This window comes from Aspergillus udagawae (genome assembly GCF_001078395.1).
Source record: "Aspergillus udagawae IFM 46973 DNA, scaffold_7, whole genome shotgun sequence".
Taxonomy (NCBI): Eukaryota; Fungi; Ascomycota; class Eurotiomycetes; order Eurotiales; family Aspergillaceae; genus Aspergillus; species Aspergillus udagawae.
The window spans coordinates 849,170-869,431 of record NW_025091270.1 but is presented as its reverse complement, the minus strand read 5'-3'; the positions used below and the strand labels follow the sequence as shown (position 1 = coordinate 869,431).

At 49.6% G+C, this 20,262-nt stretch overlaps 6 protein-coding genes across 6 annotated transcripts; 2 read left to right on the top strand and 4 right to left on the bottom strand.

Annotated features, from left to right (window-relative positions):
• Positions 1-3,193: 3,193 nt before the first annotated feature.
• Aud_008985 (uncharacterized protein) lies at positions 3,194-5,599 on the bottom strand (the record flags this gene model as incomplete). The annotated part of the gene is made up of 1 exon (XM_043293850.1): positions 3,194-5,599. The coding sequence occupies one exon, from the start codon at positions 5,597-5,599 to the stop codon at positions 3,194-3,196; it is 2,406 nt and encodes an 801-aa protein (XP_043149785.1).
• Positions 5,600-7,074: 1,475 nt separating this feature from the next.
• Positions 7,075-8,466, top strand: Aud_008984 (uncharacterized protein; the record flags this gene model as incomplete). The annotated part of the gene is made up of 1 exon (XM_043293849.1): positions 7,075-8,466. The coding sequence occupies one exon, from the start codon at positions 7,075-7,077 to the stop codon at positions 8,464-8,466; it is 1,392 nt and encodes a 463-aa protein (XP_043149784.1).
• A 984-nt stretch (positions 8,467-9,450) lies between these two features.
• On the bottom strand, positions 9,451-11,898 carry Aud_008983 (putative endoglucanase; the record flags this gene model as incomplete). Its single annotated transcript, XM_043293848.1, has 1 exon — positions 9,451-11,898. One exon carries the CDS (start codon positions 11,896-11,898, stop codon positions 9,451-9,453), a length of 2,448 nt encoding a protein of 815 aa, XP_043149783.1.
• Positions 11,899-12,649: 751 nt separating this feature from the next.
• Aud_008982 (glycosyltransferase family 2 protein) lies at positions 12,650-14,479 on the bottom strand (the record flags this gene model as incomplete). Its single annotated transcript, XM_043293847.1, has 1 exon — positions 12,650-14,479. One exon carries the CDS (start codon positions 14,477-14,479, stop codon positions 12,650-12,652), a length of 1,830 nt encoding a protein of 609 aa, XP_043149782.1.
• Positions 14,480-16,044: 1,565 nt separating this feature from the next.
• Positions 16,045-16,842, top strand: Aud_008981 (uncharacterized protein; the record flags this gene model as incomplete). Its single annotated transcript, XM_043293846.1, has 3 exons — positions 16,045-16,212; positions 16,276-16,479; positions 16,537-16,842. 3 exons carry the CDS (start codon positions 16,045-16,047, stop codon positions 16,840-16,842), a joined length of 678 nt encoding a protein of 225 aa, XP_043149781.1.
• A 1,300-nt stretch (positions 16,843-18,142) lies between these two features.
• On the bottom strand, positions 18,143-19,082 carry Aud_008980 (acyl-CoA thioesterase; the record flags this gene model as incomplete). The annotated part of the gene is made up of 2 exons (XM_043293845.1): positions 18,143-18,919; positions 18,969-19,082. The coding sequence occupies 2 exons, from the start codon at positions 19,080-19,082 to the stop codon at positions 18,143-18,145; spliced, it is 891 nt and encodes a 296-aa protein (XP_043149780.1).
• Between the last annotated feature and the right edge of the window lie 1,180 nt (positions 19,083-20,262).

Genomic DNA, 20,262 nt, shown 5'->3' with positions numbered 1-20,262 from the left:
TTACACTTGGACTGTGGCCCATCGTAGCCATCTTTGGGCCAAAAATACATGCTGAGGCATTATGGTATCAGGTATGAAGTATTCGGAATTGCCGGATACTAAGCGCTCTCCTTGCTGTGGAGAGAAAAGCAGTCGGCTTGGAAATAATGCCATCCATGTCTGGGAGTCCCCTGAAGCATGTTGCCTACCACTTTTTGCAAGGCGAGAAGAAGTCTAGAGTCGACGCGAATACCTTACAAGCCAACTATTCCTACATTGGGAGGACTATTGGTGAGCTATGCCACGTACGAGTGTCCAGGATAGAATTCTATGACTAGGATTCCCTGCTCCCATCGGGCGAAGAATTCCCGGCAATAAACCCTTGACTTGGCAGTTTTATCAGGCCTTCAGATCTTCAGCTACGTGTTAATTCAAGGCAAACAAGTGAAGAGTTGAGAACCTTGCTCATGTTTACCTTCTTCGCTGTTGATGCTTTAGTGGATTGTGCCCGAGAACATTCAGCGGAACCATTCGTAAGGTCAATAATCGCATCTTCAGAAGGCATGTAGAGAGGAGCAGAATTCAAGCCGTATTGGAATAACCACTACTTTAGCCATCACACACACGATTATATCCGCGTTTGGAGAATGTCCATAGTTCTGTGTTTTAGCAAATTGTATGTCTTTCTCTCCTGTCTGTGGCGGTCGAGGCGTCACCACCCACCTCTCCCTCGAGGTTTCTGCCTTGAATAACCTCTTGCTCAGTGCACCAGGTCATAGGCTCACCATACACTTTGTCAGCACGCAGCCTAGTGAGACACACACATTGTACCGCAGAGTAGGCTTCCTAGATACAGAATCTAACCGTCTCCGTGGCGCTTTCAAGTTGCTCCCACTCACACCATATTCTCTCGTTTACAGAGTACATACTCTGTTTTTCTCTCCATCCAGTATTTTATGTCGATGTCACCATATCTTCGTACGTCTGGACTGCCCGTAATACTGTCCTTTTACCCTCATGATGTCTTTGAATCTAACATTTGTGTTGGGCTGGCGTAGGGACCTATGGATATGTCAGACTCAACCTAAGTTTCTGAAGAGAATATGGTGCGGCCGTTTAGGCCCGCTGTTCTATACGCGTTGGCCTGCGAATGAGGACACTAGGATTCTACCATAGCCTGCGACTTATTGAAAGCGACGATGGCCCCAACCGAGAAGACATCAAGACTGATATCGGCTTGTCTAGTGTGGAGCGCCAGCATACTGAAGCTGAACTTTCCAGACGACATTCGCATATCCAGGGTGAGCAGGAAAGGTTGCTGGCTATAATCAGGTTGTGCCATGACATAGTTTATACAAGCCTTGGTGAACTTGATTGGAATATTCATACATCAGAGTTTGGCCCTCGCCTAAGTGATATGGTCAGGAGTCCCCTTCCCCGCACACTCTTTTTCTTAGATATGAGGTGCTGGAATATCACTGGCTTTCTGTTGGTCTCTGGTTCCATATTGCCACTACTCTCCCAGTTCTTGTTTAGCCGAATTTCTTTCCTCCCAGATTCCATTATCGGAGCCCAAAGCTGGTCAAAGTATCCGTATATGCTACTCATTCAACAATGTCTATGCGTAGGTTGTCATATCACAATGAATACGAGCATGCAGCTGTGTTCCGTCTTGGATTTGGCATAGAGCGCACTTGGCGTATATCGTTCAGCTTCTGGATACGAGACCTCTCTGAGGAGTCAAGAGCGCAAGCCGCTAGTAAGTTGATATCTCGTATTTCCTTCTCCGAGAAGCTCGCATAGCGAACCCCCAGTGTGGATGATTACTATCCTCACCGTCTCTACTCTTCAATATCGGGCCGTATTGCCGTCAGCAATGAGCATCGCTCGCCTTCCTGGGAGACAAGTGGCTGGTCCAAAGATATAAAAGGAGCACAACAGCCAGCACCAGAGATATGTTCCATCAACAACATTCCAAGACATCGCAACTGCCATCCAGACGAAGAACGCTCATTCCACAGAAACCCAAATCCAATCTCTTGCCAAAATGAAGATCACCGCTTTGATTGCTCTCGGTCTTGCAGCCGTTGTTGCAGCTTCTCCTGTCGCTGAACCAGAACTTGTCGAACGTAAGCAGCCTCAGCCTCGGTCACAGCGACAATGTCCGCTTGTATGTTGTAGTATTAAGCTGACAGCACTTCTCCAGGTTCCTGCAAGAGCAGCTGTGCCTCTCTGGCGGCGAGCTCCTGCTCCGCGTCTTGCGCTTCAAGCCCTAGCTGCTATTCTCCCTGCTACAATGCCAAGTATGCTGCTTGTGTTCGTGACTATTGCTAGAAGCCGACAATGAAAGATATGGAAGGAATTTAATTTTGGCAACTGAAGTGACCGGGCAAGGGCCAGGAACATCAGGCAGAAGTCATGTCAGTTGAGTCAATGTGTCGAGCAGGGCGGCCTGCATCCTTTATGAGAGGGCGATGCCTTGTGGGCAGGGAAGCAGATGTACACAGTGACGAGCACTCCTTCCATATATGCGATATTTCATTACACCTGTTCTACAGTATAGGGACAGTATACGGGCTTGAGCGCTGACAGTCTTTGACAGCTCGTCGTGCTCTATAGATGTAAATATGTCTCCGGACGTCGCACTCCTTGGTCCAGTGTCATAGGATCTGAACAGAAATCATAAACTTCAGAACAGATGGAAATCCCATTCCGACTCATGATCTCGACACACCACTATTGGATGTTTGATACTGGCAACCCTGTTCTCTGATAAGGACATTATGTTACCTCAGTCGCGAGTTCCTTGGTCTTCATCCTCCTCGCTCTCCTCATCCGGATTTCTGTTCAGTGACTAGTGATACAGGAAGACTGCCATGCCGCTCCCATAACTATGAAGTGATAAGGTCTTAGATTGTAGTATTGGTGGTCCGCCCCTCTGGCAAGTCCTCGTCCTCGGCCTCGGCCGCCTCTTCCTGTAAGCACAGACAAAAGGCAGGTATAAATAGAATCATGAAGATAAGGCGAATCCTTATTCATGGAAAGCGGTGTTCACAAGCAATAAATCATAAAGCACCATATCAAAGATTATTAAAGATAACTGCAGGTGGCATTCACCAGCAGTAGTCTAAGTTATTAGTCCCAGACTCAGACTATACTCTTCTGGGAGTCGGACATCAATCATATATTAAAGCCTGGCATAGCCTACTTCAACTCAATCAACGTCGATTAACCGCCGCCTGACCTTCGGTCCCCACAAATAAGGCTTGTTGCACAAGTTGAAGTCGCATAGCTCTTTGTCCCTAGTAACCGCGGACTCCTCCAACGCAGAACCAACCAGGATACCATCCTGCCACTCGAGAGGCTTAACGCGGACGAGCGTTGCTGAATACAGGCCTGCTTTCGACCAGAAGGTCATCGAATGGTGTCGTTTGCTGGATCCCCGGCTGACCAGCACAATTCCCCGGACCACTGGGTTGTCTCCTGCTGAGGTGAGAGTGTGGCTGCGACCAGGCGGCAATCCTGCAGTTGGGTCTCCTATATAAAGCAGAGGGAGGAAAATGACGCGGCAAGACTGGCCGAAGGATTCTTTGACGTAGTCAAGTTCTTGAATGGCACGGACGGCGGAGGGCAAGTTGGTGCTTACTTCATGTTCGGGCCCGTTCGTCGTCAGAGTCATGTCCCCCGTATCTTTGTTGCGGATGTCTTGGATGGCAGCGCCGTAAGGGAGGTGCATGACGCCTTCGCGGTGAAGATGCCAGCCCGACGTTGCGTATGCGGAGTAATGTGTTAGAGTGAAGTCAGTGAGTGGGAAGGATCTGGTTCCCATTGATGGCAGCATGCTGGTGAGAAACCCAGACGCGAGAGCGGGAATCGCAGGTGCTGACTCGTTGTGGATATTGTCGTAGGCCAGGAACGAATCGTGCTTGACGAACAAGGGAGATGATTGTGCTCGTGTTTCGGACATAGATCTCCACGAATGGGAGACGTAGAAGTACATTGAAGACTCAAATGCCACCAATGTTTGCTGGAGCCACTGTGGTAGAGCACCAGGAGTCAAGTTTTCGTTGGGGTTGTATTCTTGGGGAAGTTGAGAAATCTTGAGCGCAGCTAGCATAGCCTCCGCCCGTGGCTTGCTTGTATGGCGATTTGCTCCGGCAACGATGATGGCTGATCGGGATGCTTGGACCGCAATGTTGAGACAGGCCTCTCCAAAGCCCCAGTCTAGCCAGCGCTTCAAGGCTTTAGAACCTATGATCTCATCGGTCTGTCTTTTCTGCAGGGATTCGGGAACGTTTCGGACATCCTGGTCCTGACCCATCATAACATTCAAAATATTTATGTCTTTGACTCTCATCTCCGCCGCATTTCGCTGTTCGGCCGTCACGCTATGCTCCCACGACTTTTGGGCTTCATTTTGTTCGGTAAGATGCCTCTCCAATATCTGAGAAGCGGCAATTGCTGCGTCCACTGGACTCAAGACGGGACACCCGCCAACGATGGCAGAATCCCACATTTGTTGACGGAATCCGAGTGCCCAATTCATTATTTCAAGTGCTTGAGCAAAAAACCGAGTTGTTACTATTGATCTGTTCACAGTGCAGAAACTGCCAGACCTTGTCATCCAAATCTGCGCCGGAGCTAGTACCATTTCCTGAAGAGCCCAGAGGGACGTGAACCAAGGGTCTAACCGTAGTTTTCCGTCAAGTTTCTTTTGAATATGAGCCGGGAGTTTCTCGAGACCATTCAGTTGACTTTGCATTCGAAAATCGGATGAAGTTAAGATAAGCGACCACAGCAGTTGGTCTCCAAAACTTGCCATAATATGCGCGAGCTCGTCCTCAGAGTCAAGCGACCATAAATAGCCTAAGCACGCCTTAGCATTTCCGAAAATAGAAGCCTGCTTAGCGATCTCTTCCTTCTTTTGGTTCTCGTCATCTTGGTTGATGCACAGCACATCAACCCAGAAATATCGGCATACCGGAATAACGGCCATAATATCCTTCATTTGATTGAGCATCTGTCCAAAAACGCTGGACTTGATAACCGGGACATTCCAGGGAGTGCCGTTGACCGGGCCGTAGCTTTCTTTGAACCTTCCCCAGGTATATGAGACGGCGATGTAGCCTTGTTGGAGTCGTTCTGGGGTCGCTAAAACCGTTTGCGAAAGGTCGCTGTCCCAAAGGTATTTGGGTGATCCGGTTCCCTCTGGGCCTAGCCATTCATAATGTCCACTGTGGGCGAGTTTCGCCGGCAGCGTTCTCAGTTGGCTTGGTGACTGTAGGTCGACGACCCATTTTAGTTCCGCATTGAAGGCTCGCTCTCCCGTTGAGTGTACTGTGGAGGGTTCTTGTTCGCTTGACTCCTCGAGGCCGAAAGTCTCTGGTGTCACCCATTCCGCCAATCCAAGGTCGACTGCGGTACCAAAGATGTACTGTAAGTCCAGCATATCAGAGTCTTTGTTTAGTATGCCAGCCGCCACACCACTTTCTTTAAACTGCAAGAATGCGTCAAGAAGTTGGACTGTATAATCTTCAGGCAATATTTGTGAGGTCTCTGCAATCAGATTCTCCAGCTCCCTAGAACTTGACGTCTTCGAAGTGCGTGTGAAAGTATCCATTTTTTGTCTGAATCGCCTGGGATGAAAGATGTTGTGCAGAGTCATTCTTCGGGTAAGTGCGAGCCACATTTGCACTGGGAACACCGAACCCCGAGGCCTGCAGGCATTACAGAAAAGCACCTGTCGAGGTTGGAAAGACCTTGTTAAAATCTGTAGAAATGTGATGAGTACACCAGCGGTTGAGCTGATATGGACTAAGAACGCGGTCTTTACTGTATGCCACATGTATTACCTACTGCCACTGCCTCTATGAAATAGCAGTCAGCTCAATATATTAGGATATATAACACCCATATCGTAGAGATACCGAATGCTATATACTTTGACATCGAATAATCATATAGTAGCGTATACCTATTTTAAACATGTAGGGAACTACACTAAGGTATTCCACCCTTCTCATTCTATAGTTAAATATATAGACTTTAACTATTTGCTAATATTCACTATTCACTGCTATCTAAGTACTCGACATCCTTAGCACGAGAGTATTTGATATCCCTATTGTATTAATATGTGGTATAGTATAGTAGATATCTTAGAAGGTTGTTTGATGCTCTCTATCTTGGCTGAGGGAGGGCGTGGGTTTATGTAATTATGGTAAAATTTCGTTGTGTTCCTCGATGTACAACAGTACGAATAATCCGCCGTAGCTGATCCCTCAACATGTTGCAAACATCCAGTGTCCTTCTCATCACAACATCCGGTCTGGTTGGTGGATGGTGGGGATCGTGAACGTCACCTGTCTCGAGTCGACATCATACATGAAAGTTCAACAGTTAACCTTAGAGCTTATCTGAATGCGGGTTTGGGATCGGCCTTGGTCCAAAAAACCGCAAAAAAACCTAAAATCACAGTACAGTACCACGTACACATGATCGCATGATGTTCAGCCATTAAATACCTGTGCTACGTGTGAGCTCTTGCGGATTCTGCGGACAATGGGAGGGTCTTGGCTAGGGCCTGTCATAGACGGCACAGGCATGGCGCATGCCTCTTCCCTCCACCATCCTGCCCCAGGCACCCCGGGATCAGGGCGATGACTATCAACCGCGATATCCTTCTTAGAGCGCTGTTCCTCTTGGTGTTGGGACTCTGACGCATTGAATTTTTGCAAGCATTAAGAGGGCAAGCAATACCAAGAAGATTTCTACCTCTACAAGCTCCCGAATAATTCTCGTTTTCCCTTCACTACATCCACTACGGAACGCTTCTAAACTATTCTTTCGGCTTTTTTTTTTTTTTTTTTTTTTTTTTTTTTTCGGTGTATAGCTGGCCTTGTATATGTGGAAGATAGCTGCTGTTGACATCTTGTCATGGCACAACCGATAGCTAACCGGTTCAAGATTACGAAAAGAACTATTCTCTCTGTATCAGTCCGCTCCACATAGGAGCCCCAATCGAGAGAGAATACCGATATTCGCCCTACCATTTTTTTTCCAAACCATCAACAGAACGACTTGTAAAGTCTATCCATGTCGGTCATAATTGGCGCCCTCGGCTCTGTAATCGGTTATCTAGGCGCCGAAGCTTCAACAGAGTCCTTCTTCGAACGCCTTCTCTGGCCGCAGCGGTTCTACAACGACGCAGACCTGTATGTATTGATCAGACTTGCCTTTTTCCTGCCCATGTCGGGGCCCCTTCACGGGGCGGCACTTGAGTCCCTCGACACGTTCCGCAATAATGGATTGTACCTTGGCATGCGGCGAGGCGACATGCTGGGGACCACGTTTTACCACGATCTAGGGGCTAAGTACTATCATCTGACGGGTAAGAATACAGATCAAAGGGATAATGCGAAGGATTCGAGAAATGGGTTCTGGGTACAGGTTCTGAGAGAAGTTTCATGCCGGAATCGGGATGTGCACTTAGCAGTACAGGATCCGGAAGACCCTGCGGTGGATCAGATTCCGCCGTACCGTGCGATGCAGCTGGTCCATCACCTTAAGTTGCGTTACGCAAGAAATGCGGATCACGCTGGCCAGGGTTCTGTTGAAATCGCCGAGGCAAGTGTCACTTGGAGGACGGTCTTGGGAACTGTCCTAAGCGAGCTTTCCTCGATTGTCATCGCGATCACGGCAGCTGCTGCAAAGCCTTTCAAAACATATTGGTTAGCAGGTTATATGCTTGTACCATTGGCTCTGAAGCTTGTGGCTCTGCTCACATGCGTCCGCCGATACTCGATACTCGACGAACAGGAGGCTGGCGACCATCAAGGATTCGAAGACGAGCTGTACGAAAGCGATGATCCCACGCATGGTTTCGCCATAATCCAAGGACCGCCGAGAGCGGTCCTGCAGTTCTTCAGGCATTATGGGCATCCAGTAAGGGATAGTGGGGCGGCGGGCCGAAGGGACCGGATGAGGGAGGTCCTGTCAATGGCTCTCATTTACCTCTTCATGCTCTATTTTCCGGCTGGGCTAATCAGCTCTCTGTGGATGCCGAACAACACACAGTTTCTTTGGCTCAGCTTCCAGGTCTACACGATTGTAACAATGCACGCTGTCCGAATCGTTGGTTGGGACAATTGTGGGAGGACCGAGGCGCGCGTTGCGAGACATCTGGAACGGAATGAACAAGTCTGGCTGCGACGCCCAGATGGGCTAGGAATAATTGCTTCTTTGGAAACAAAGGATTTTCCTAACGTCGCCAGTGCGAAGCGGGAGGTTGATGTAATCATTCAGGGCTATTTCCGGCATCATGACATGGACGGCACGAATAACGTAGCGCAGGGCAAGCAAGGGATCGAGCGACGGGTCGAAGGTCTCAAGAAATCAGAGGCGAAACAGGCCTTCAAAAAGGGTCAAGAAGAGGAAGTGGCGAAGGAGCAAGAGGCGAGACGTGGGGTTGACGATTCTGGGTCCTGAGCTTCGAGGACGGAACAGAAAAGAAGAGGCTTGGGGATCTGGAGGCAATATGAACGCGAGGCATCATCGGACACTTAGTCCCATTCGTACCGTCGGTCGACTCCCAGCTTCTCGAGGCCCACCGTGCCATCGCATGTATTATGCACTCGGCAGGGCCGGTGAATACATAGACAGTATTCTCCGGGACTTGAAGGAAGTGAGTATGAATGCAGATAGGTCCACAATCTTGTGCATCACATCTCATTGGTTGCGTGATCAGTGTCGCTGTTTATATTGCCGCCAGATCATCCCCAAAATCCAGATTCAATGCAGCCAAACAAAGGATCATACGAGCCGTTCAATCAAAGCTTTGCGGAGACTGGAGTCTTCTTTGTCCCTTCAACGTTGACCGCGTCGAGGCCGAGGCCCGCCCGGCTGTCGTAATCCACATCACTCCAATCGCAAGGGCCAACTGTGTCGGTTTGGCCACGGAGATGTAAGAACTACTTGGAAACTGTGACTCCCAGACAGTTGAAGTGGAGTTTCTTCCCCGAGGTCTTCACTTCGTGCGCTTCCTGTGAAGCTTTAGACCATCCGCAAGAATGAGTATGGCGAGAACAGGAGCGCACCAGCTGAGCTAGGGTCCCGAAACTCTGAATTGTGGTCACTGTCACTGGCTGCCTTGAGGAAATGTCAGTGTTTAAGTTATACGAAGTTCATGGAACGGAGACTCAACAAGAGGAGAAATCCGAGCCAGATGCCTATATCGATTTAGTGCATGGAGATTGATAGGCTTTGCTCCTTTATCGCTCGGGAGTAATACCTACCTCGAGGGTTCAATATGGCAGGTCTCCTTTGCTCGGTGTGTGTTTGATGACAAGTTCCTATGGAGTCAGGCCTGTCTTGGTGCGTGCTATGCCATGGTCATTCTTTTACATACAGGGATATTTTCCTTGGGACGTCGGAATGTCTCATATCATTTTGAGCATTGTCTACCTTGGCTAATCAAATACCTCCTGTCCCTGGTACATTACCCTTCTCTTCTGATCGCCGCGGGGCAATATCTGCGTAGAGAAGACCACGGCCGCCTGTACCCAGGTACACCCGTCCATATACTCGAGGGTCTCCCTGGATGAGATTGAATCCTCCATAACGATGTGTATTATCATCAACCCGGTCCCATGTGGACCCGTTATCATCCGACCGATATATCCCATAATCGCTCTTCTCCGGATGACCAGGCGAGCCTCTAATGAACAGTGCCGGCTGCTTAGACCCGGGAGCTGCTGCACCCACCGTGAGCACGTCTGCGACTGTTCCCTTGGGCGTGATGCGCTTCCAGTGCTTCCCCAAGTCGGTAGTATGATAAACCCCGTTGGTACCGAGGGCTAGCCAGATCTCGCCTGCCCTGTCGACGCTCACGACAGGGACAGCGCCGGTGTAGGCAGGCAATCCCAGCTTCGTTGCATTAAAAGCATCATATGAGAGGCCGCCATCCGTGCTGACGTACCAGACTCCGCCGGAGAAAGCGTAGAATGTCTTCGGCTGTACGCGATCGGCGCTAATGTAAGGCGTCTGCACCGTCAGGCCACGAGGCGATGTCCAGGTCTTGCCCCAGTCGTTTGAGGCATACGGCCCGGAACCGTTTGCTGGTGGGGTCACAGCCTGCACACTCGACGAGACGACATACATGGCTGACGTCCAGACGACGTACTTCCCAGAGGCATCGATAGTCATAACGCCTGGGTTGGTTGAACTGGTGTTAACACCGGCGATGCAAGTTTGGAACTTGGTCCACTCGCTCCCTCCATCCGTCGAATAAGCCGCCTGGCCGCATCCATCCGGATATTGATGCCCGCATGGCCCACCGCGGACAATGACCTCTGGCCGCTGTCCCGCCCAGTCGAGGGTATTCAGGTTCGAAAACACAGGGAGGCCAAACATGGGCTGCGGCGTGTCGAGATCATCGTGGCGGAACCCGTTGATATCACCCGCTCCGCTGAGGAGGTGCGCTCCCTTCCGCGGGCTGATCATCGCCAGCGTGACGGTTTCCTCTATCCCTTGGGCCTGTATGTACCATTTCGGCGCTGTATTCTTATCCGCGCGGCCAATAGTATCAGTCGCCCAGATCGTTGCGCCTGTTCCATATAAGACATGGTCAGGGTTGCTCGGGTCAATGAGCACGGCTGTCATCCACCAACCGAACTTGGTCAATCCCTTGACGGGGGACGGCGCGCCGTATCCGCCCCACTGAGGTCCCCAGTTGAAGCTCAGCCAGGGGACCGTTGTTCCGTTCGCAAGTGCTGCTTCGGCGATGGGATGGCCCCAGTACCCTCCACTACCTGGTGGAGTGGAGAGCTGTGAGACGTCTTTCCAGCTCCTGCCTCCGTCGCGGGAGAGATACATACTATCCAGCGCTGGGCCCGGGTCGCGGTCGAGTGAGACGACGACAACAGTATCTGGGTCGTCGGCTGCGACGCTCAGACCGCAGTACCCACCTGCCGGGAATGCCTGGGGGGCATACGGTTTGGGTGAGGTGTTGTTAGCATTAGGTGTTATGTCCATCCATTTGGATGCTGTCGTGTTGTAGACATGTACCGCGCCATAAGCCACTCCCCATGGTCCAGGGTAATCCGCATAGGTGACGTACAACGCTCCATTAGATGCTAATACCGCCTTCATCGGCTGGGGTCCTGCGCTCTGCGGCTGTGTCTCGTTGGGATAGACCAGCAAAGACGGATCCCATTGGATTGGCTGCCCTGGAATGGACTCCCAGGTCTTTCCTCCGTCGGTCGTATAGTATAATCCGCCGGGAATGCAAGCGCCCACGTAGATAGTCCCTTCATGATGCGGATCGAAAATAACAAACGTGATTCCAATCCCATTGGCCGCCGCATCCGGGAAATTGGTCACATTCGTCCACGTCTTCGCGCGATCACTACTCTTCATCAACCCAGCGTTGCGAGTTCCCATCCAGAGCTCATTCGGCTTGAACGGGTTAACCGCGAGTCTCTCCCCATTATTCCGACCCATCTCATTCGAGCCCATCGGAAAGGGCGCCCGGTATCGCGTAAAAGTCGCTCCCCGATCATTTGACACGAAAAATGCCGAGTTGTTCGAACTAAGATACCGGCCCTGCGCTAGATATAAGCGATTGGGATCAGTCGGATCCATAGCCACGCTCTCCGTCCCGAGGAGATTCTCGTCCTCGGCGCCGATAAAATCGGTGAGCGGTATCCATTTGTTCAGCCCCTTTTCCCACCGATATGTACTACCAATGTCGGTGCGCGCGTATAGCAGATCCTTTTCGGTCGGGTGGCCCACGATGCCAGTGATGTAGCCTCCTCCAGTAATCGCGACGGATTTGAACTCGTATGCATGTTTGGCGGTGGCTGCCCCGACACTCGTGGCGCAGAGCGCCGCCAGTCCTAGCTGTGGGAACCAGTTTCTCATGATGGTGATAGCTCAATCCTCGACATTGCATGATAACAGAAAGGTTTGCAGTGTATATATGCAATGGATTAATCAGTCCGCCGGGAATTGACTCGATGAGATCACCCATATCGTGAATCTACACGGCTACCGGTCCGTCTGTCCGGGTGCTGGCTTGATCCACGAGGAGAAAGGTGCGGTGTCCGAGGTCTAAGCTGTCTCCAAATTAGCTGCTGGGAAATACGGGGTTCCCCGCAGACTAGATGCCTCCGCATGGGGTGAACATTGCTTCTATCACGGGGTATCCGCCGTGATTGGTGGCAAAACTGACAGAAGGATGATATTGCAGCTCAATCCCGGCTAAATGCAGCGAGATGAAATGATATCGATGCCGATTGGATTGATTTCTCACGCCCTGTCTGGAGTTCATGCGATTTTCTCATCAAGTTGGTTCCCAATCATAAGTTCTTCTTCCAGTTCCACACTACGAACTTAACTGGGCTCTCTCGCGCACTGCTATTCCTACCATGTCAATTATAGTAGGTTTCCAAGACATTTTCCTGCTGGCGCCTGTGCTGAATAATGTACGTCTAGATGAGAAGGCTACGCTCAATCGCTGGTACACGTTAAGGAGAAGGCGGAAATATCAAGTTTATCTATCATGCACATCTCCCATAACTCCACGCTAAAAAAACAACAGTAAAGCAAGATGGCGCCATTTTCCCGGTAAGAGTGGACTCATTGAACTTACCAGTTTCCTGACAGGGCCTGGTTATCGACCCCATACATCCCTGACTTGGCACACACTGCCAGGGTCAGAATGCAATTTCTGACACCCGGGACACCTCTGCCATCGTGACGAGGTGCTGCTCGATGTGCTCGATGTGCTTGAGGAGGGTAATCTTGTCATAGGTTGAACCTGCGTTTTCCGTGGTGCCCTGGTGCCGACGGTGGAAGTCCTAGACTGTACGCGATTAGGTCCCGAAAAATTACCTGCACGTCTGATCGTCCTACCCGCGTTAGATCCGTCGTCCGCTCCACTGCTCGAGCTGGAACTACCGGCTGTCTTTCTCCGGCGTGATGAAGGCGGAGTGGGCGGAAGCTGCACGCCGCCGTCGACGCTATCGTCGCTGGTATCGTCGGCGTCATCATCGTTATCCTCGCTGCCATCAGGTCGGTTATTGATGGCCGACAGGTTCCTGCCTCCCCAGTTAGTCTCCCAGAAGGTCAACCCAGCATACAGCTTAATCAAGCTGTGGAAGTAGGCGAAGACAAAATAGCCCGGCAGCATGACAAGATCCTGGGGCTCGCGGAGAAAGTACGGCGTCAGCTTGACCATCTTCGTGCAGAAGATCCAGGCCGCGAGATATTTCAGGTTGTCAGCGGTTCCGAGTGGGCTTTTGAGCAGCGTATACGCCAACGCACCGTCGTAGAAAAGCGCAAAATTGACGAACGAGGTCCAGTACACGGCATACACGCACCACGGCTGGGTATACCAGACGGTTCTGTCAGTGAACAAGGTGGCCGAGTTGCTTCTCCAGGTCGTTCTAACCCAGCGCAAGCACTGAGAGAGGAACTTGGGATACGTACCCAACGTCGTCTCGATCATTGCGTCGGGGCAGTACTGGATCTTGACCTTCCAACCGTGTCGGACATCCCAGCGCGTGATGAAGTTGTCATCGTCGGCGTTCAGGGGACCAAACAACCCGAAGAAGAATCTTTCGTTCGTGAATCCGGCGATGAACTCAGGATCCTTGAGAATCTCGGACCTATGCGCAGATGTGCGGCCAGATACGACATATACGCCATTATCAATCGCGTTAGTTGCACGGATCTCAAAGTTGTGTCGTTCCAGGTATAGCGCACCAAGCATATTCCAGAACGATCTAATGTTGAACCCCGTGTCGGTACGGCGGACCCGCTTGTTCGTTCCGACGATGCCCACCTTTGGATCTTCGAACGGCGCAAGGATGGTTGGGAGGAAGCGTTCGGTGGGCCAGAAGACGTGGTCATCGAGTAGGACGGTGATCTTGGTCTTCACATATCGAAGGCCGTGCGCGACCTGTCGGCGCTTGTTCGCTTCGTCGGCGGTCTTGACGGAGATTTCGGTATTCGGGAATCTCCACTTGTAGGGGGCGATAATGTCTTTGGTCAGTTTCGTCAGCTGGTCTCCAACAGTAACAATAACGATTGCACCTGGTTTGTTCCGAAGGCATGAGGTGATACACTCTTCAAAGTCTCTGTTCTCGGGATCAACGGTGGGGAGGATGATTGTGCAGTCAGACGGGAAAAGGGTAGGGTTTCTGGGGACAGGGGTAGGACGGTAGAAGAGCCAGAAAGAGATGAGATGGACGATAAGACGGAAATACCGGAAGACGAACAGATGGAGAAAAATGACCGTCATTCGGTTGTAGAGAACGTCATCTCTTCGAAGGTCTCCGGGTAGAATGCCAGCTGCCAGGGAGGTTAATTCCGTGTGCACGTCGTGAAGGGTCCGGCCGGTCGATTGCATGAAGTATGCGGTTGCTGCTGTTGCTGCCATAAACAGCCGAGGGTGAGTGATTGCCCAAGGCAATGTGACAAAGGCAAGGAGCCCGTACATTATGTTGAAGTGTTGATTGGGAAGTTTGTGTGAGGGGTGAGATGTGTTGCTTCAACTTGCTGTATTTGATGGTGTTGATGAAGCTGTAGTCTAGGAATTTGGCGATATTTGAATCCAGATGAGGGAGACAGTATTCACTATTGCGAAGGCCATTGTGAAAGGCAGTCTCTGACGGACCCATGGTGAAGTGAGATGTTTCTCTACAGAACAAAGGCATTGAGGACAAGGGTATGGAGTTTCTTACAAGTCGTTTGCAAGCACAATATGGTGGGGTAAACAAGTCCCAGAGACAGAGAGTCGACAATGAAACATCTCAGACAATGCATTATGTTCTTTGTTCAGTCATGTTAAGGAGAGAGGGAAACACAACTGAGGAACAAATGAAGATTTGTCTTTCAAAGACATCAAATGCCGCAAAGAAGAGGTCTCAGGCCGCTTTGTCAAAACGACGCAAGGATTCGGGCTACCCGTGGTAGCATTTGGCCATCGAGCACTTCCTTTCTCCCAAGAGGAGCACTTTGTTACTATTCAAGTCATGACCGAAAGTGAGGATATGGGCTGAGAGCCAATCGATACATTCTGTATCAGCACTGTCGATTGACATCGATGATCTAATCTTCATAGTTCGATCACATTGAAAGAGCCTCTCAGGAATAGCCATTGTAAGAGGAGCTCAGGCATAGGAATGTGTCATATCTGCGCTTGAATGATCCGCAAACGGCTTCGATGGCTCAAGGTCCAGATGAATTATATACACTGGAAAAAGTCTGTGAAGCTCCATCTCTAGATCTGATGCCCCGCCGGTAGTGATCACTTCAAGCTATATGCCCGTGGATTCGCTAGGGAGAAATTGGAATACCATGAGAAGTAATAGTGGAAGTGGGCAATTGTGAGAATGCAGCTATTTAGCCAACTGGTACTTAGCGGACTTCATCCAAGTCCAGCATTTTTCTATCTAGGTCTCCGTGAGCAGGATAAACTACACACGAAAGTCAATATCGTATATGATCTCAGTTCAGCAAGGTTTTAAGGCTGTCCTAGGACCTCCCTTACCTTGTCTAACTTTTCGGAGACCTTGACTTTAACCCCGTTATTACGGAATGGGACAAAGAAAGGTTGTATCTTCCTGTCCTTCTCATCGAGTGGCGGCGCTCTCGAAGACCTAGCTCAATCTGACAACAAAGGACGATATGGCCCTACAGCACGTTTCCTTTGAAGTTTGGTCCTCCTCTTTTTTTTTCTTTTTTTGTTTTGGCTGGGTCCCTGACAAAGCGCGGAGTGTTCTCTTAACTTTATCAAAGTGTTTTTTTCAGCCGCGGTGTTTCTTTGTCGGGACCTCTGGGCGGTGCTTTGTTATCGAGTGTACGCAGGCGGACTCGACGGTAGAGAATCTTCGAATTCTACCTCTCTTTCACATTTCCACATGGTCCTGGCTTGTACCATGGTTCAGAGATGTCGACTTCAAGGAAATCACCCTCGAGGTTTGATTGAAGGAGCCGGTCCTTTACTCCAACTTGAATGCGACTTCCTTTACGACCAGTATCCAAAAACCTGCAGCTCTCAAGATGAGCATAACTTGCTTGCCTGACGATGTCCTTGATGCCGCACTCAAAAGTGCAGCAGAGACGTTTATTCAGTGTCTGCAGGCAATGCCAGAACTGCAGGGAGCTAAGGTTGCAATTGTCGGTGGGATGGCAGTCCGGCATCATTTGAAAGGCTGCCGGCGAACCTTTGTGAGTGGACCGACGAACCAGATCTAACAACTCATGCTGACTAAAGCATGCATCCTGGCGCAGGATGTGGATGTTCTGCTTTTCAGACCTGACCGTCCTATTGACTACCAATTAGTGCGTAAGGAGCTGGTCTCCCGGTTCTCAGGTTTGTTCAAGGAGCGCGCAGAGCCTCTATTTTTCAAGTACAAACCTACGGACGAGCTTAAGAACAAACGGGAGGCCAAATGTTCTTATTTAGTGCAGGTGGACATTATTCCAGCATATTTGGTACATTTGCGTGCCCTGGTCAGATAGATCAAGACAAACTAACGTGATTGACGACAGCCACCGTACCTGCCTGCGCAGGCAGTGGCGCTGGAAGACGTGGACATATCCCATCTGCCTTTTGTCGACCCATTGGACCTTCTTGCCTACAAGGTCCACTGCTCCAGCATGCGTTACTGTCTCAGAAAACAAAAACCGGACGCCGAGGAGGTGGTGAAGCTCTGGCAAGAATGTTATGGCCAAGAGTATGTTCCGCTGAGCGAAGGACAGAGAGACGCCATCGCTTCGGGGGTGGATCTGATGGCGGAATATTCGAAGCAGTGTTGCTGGAGGAAATGGAGGCTGAGACAATGGGTAAATCTATGAGAGAGGCGCATCCTGGAGATGGGTTCAATGTTTAAATATATAGTATAACTGCTGGACAGAGACTGATATAAACCAATCTTACTAATAATAGCCCATCTGCCGGTGTCAACAAAGCATTTCAACATATGAGAGATCCATAAACACAGACTTCTCAATTGCGTATAAGATGATGCGCTGATTAAACCTGAGCAACTGCAAAATGTAGGGTCCATCGATCGGTGAATTCACAACTGCCCCACAGTCAACCAGCAACAGCAATTTCAATCTCATTTTAAGTGGCGGCACTTTGCAACAGAATGTTGCCATGGCTGCCCATCAGACGGAGGTGGCTGCACCTGAAGCAATGAGCAAACGAAGGAGCCTATACTTTCCCAGCCGTGCTGCGCTTTCCATCAGGACCGCAGAGCAGCAGCTATCATAGAAGCATGGACTTGCAGCAGTGAGCATAGCAGGTTTTTACTGCTATATGTCTTAATGTAGCCCAGTAACTGGTCTGTTTATCAGTCTGTCAAAGCATTATTTGACCACAGGCAGAAACAGATGTAGCAGCTGCAGCGGATTGTTCAATGGGAAATCAGGTGTCTGCGAGACTCCTAGCAGGCGTTCTACATGACTCTCAAGCAAACTCCAAGTATCCAAGGAACAGGGAATAATGCTGCTGGATCTTCCTCAGATGTATTCAGGAGCATGGAATGGGGTGTTGGTTAGTCTCTCAAGCATGATCTCGAGTACTCATACAGAATTTATGTATTTATCTACATATAGGAAGACATATGGGGGGACCCACTAATGGTACAATATGTTCGAAATCTATATATCTATGTATATTGGGATTCAATATCCCTCCTATACGACAATTCAAGATTCAACGCTAGGAATTCGGTATCCATACTGTATGGGCGACCTGATAATATCAATAATTTAATAATTTAACATCCAAATATATGGTGATTCGATTTCAATACTATATTATTTGATATCGAAGTTATTTAGTGTCTACGTATGGCTGCGGAGGGTGCGGGAATATGTGACTATGGTAAAGTTTCAACGTGTTCCTTTTGTAATGATTTGGGACACCGCTTTCTGTAGGCTGGAGTTCTTTTCACAGGACAGGGACCCGGGTTACCTTCTTGATATCGTCCATAGCTGCCCTTCCAAGGATGTAATTGCAATCAAGTTAAACCATTATACACGTTAGAGAAAATCTATATCTTATGCAAAATATGGTACATGTCTATAACATCTTGTTCTAGCGACATATGTATCCAACGCTCAGTGTATCTCCACCGTTAATCGCAGTCTACATAAACGCAGGTAGTTTCATCTTCTCCATGTAATCGTCCAACAGCTTCTCTTCCTGGTCGATGAATGGTTGAACCATTTCCTTCCCTTTGCGAATCTCCTGCAGCAATTGCTCGCACTCACTGTTGTTATCGCAAGCGCGGCCAGACTTGATCTCCTTGCGCTGGGTGAGCGATCCATTCTCACTCGCAGTGCCATTAGCAGCACCATTCGCCGCAGGCGCATTCAAAGGCGTATACCCAGACGCCTCAAACGCATCATTAGGAGGAACCGTATACCTCCCCTTCTTGAGCACATACTTGCTAATAGAGACAGCAAGCAGCCTCTTCCTTTGAACCTCGTCCGTATCGGCCGACGCCTTCTTTCCCTTACGCGGCTGCAAGAAATAGGTCACAATGTAGATCCATTTCTCATCGTAAGAGGCGATATGCGACTGAACCTCGTACTTCATGTAGGCTGGAATCTCGCGCTTGAAGCTTGTGTAGACACCGCCGAGAACGAAGTGGAGTGGGCCGCGCTTGCCCTGCTTCTGGAGGCGCTTCTCGAGGAGTGCGCAGCCCTTCATTACCAGGGAACTCATGAGGGATGTCCTAGAAACGTCCAGGTCGGAGAAGTATGTCGAGTTGGACTTGTGCATGTTCATGTCGATTTCCATGATTGGCGCGCGGGTGAAGATACTGTTCGGTTTTAGGATGTCGCTGCTGGGCTTTGGCGATTGCTGGACGGCGGGGGTCATGAGGTAGCCATTTTGGAAGAAGTAGCGGTAGACGCGGATCTGGTTGTTTTTAGTATACGCAGCAACAAGAGGAGGGTGAGTGTCTTACATGCCACACGAAAGGCAGGGTTTTGAGATTTAGCAATGCGAACCCAATTGCGAGGGCTTTCCAGAATGTGAGAGACTGCCAGAGCGAGCTGGGTAATGATAGTATGGATTCCATCTTTGTATTACTCCAGTATGTGAATGTGGAGGATACAAAAAGAAGAGCAAGGGAAAAGAGGCAAGAAGATATCCTCACTGATGTTAATTTTCCTTGACCCATATCTTATCCGATTACTCCGCAGTGAACTTGAATTCTAGAAAAATCCCAGCGAAACTGTCAATTCAACCAATCACGGATGTGTTGGGAAGATGTTGAAGATACCTCGGCTCGGGGTCAGCCAAAAACGGTAACATGTCCGCCCCTTCGGCTCCTCCGGTGCCAAGATATCGGAGTCGGGATGACACAACTTCCGCCGAGATTCTGCCGGCGGAATTGCACCACACGGATAGTTTTCAGTCCTCGGTATCTTACTAAACAGATATTGATTCATTTCTCTCCCTGTGAGACGTAGATGCGGCAAGTTGCCATGCAGCTCTGGCCTTCTGCCTCTTTAGTGTCGCTTCTAGTTTACGCAATATGTTTGCAATTACATAAGTAGGAGCATGTTATAGAGCTGAACAGCAGTGTATAACTACAATACCGAGTACAGAGACATGCTCCTTCAAGTGTCCTCTTTCCAGGCTGGTGCATATTTCTTCGACTGAGAAAAGAGTGAAGAATTGATCCTACTGTAAAGAGCTCTTTTTAAACATGGGTAAGATAAAGCACAATTTGGATTGGAAGATCTGATAGAAGGAATACCACCAGGGGACTCTGAGTAGATTTTGTGCTCTAACAAAGATTTCAAAACGCCATTAAAGGCTCAGTCTGGCTCAGCATGCGCAGTCCCTGGGGATAACAGGCGCCTGCCGTCCACGGAGAGCCAATACTCATTGTACTCGGCATATGAGTGTCCCCGGTCAAGTTCTGACTCCTCTCACTGAATAGTGGGCAGGCAACAACATACGCTTGGAGCACAGCCATACACCAACCCACTCCTATGGCCACCGACCAGGTTGCCTTCCTTAAACATCAGGAAGAGTTTGATGCAATATTGGCTCCAATTCTCCAGAACCAAACGTTTCGATACTCGCAGACGAAAACCGTGCAAGCATCTAGGCCAATGACAAACTAGTCTCTTGCGCTTACAACTCTATTCAGAGATATATTTCTCACAAGTGCATTGTTGTTGGACATGCTGAAGGATTTACTTCAGACCTCTTTTCTCGCTCAAAGCCAGGATAACCCCATCTGCTTT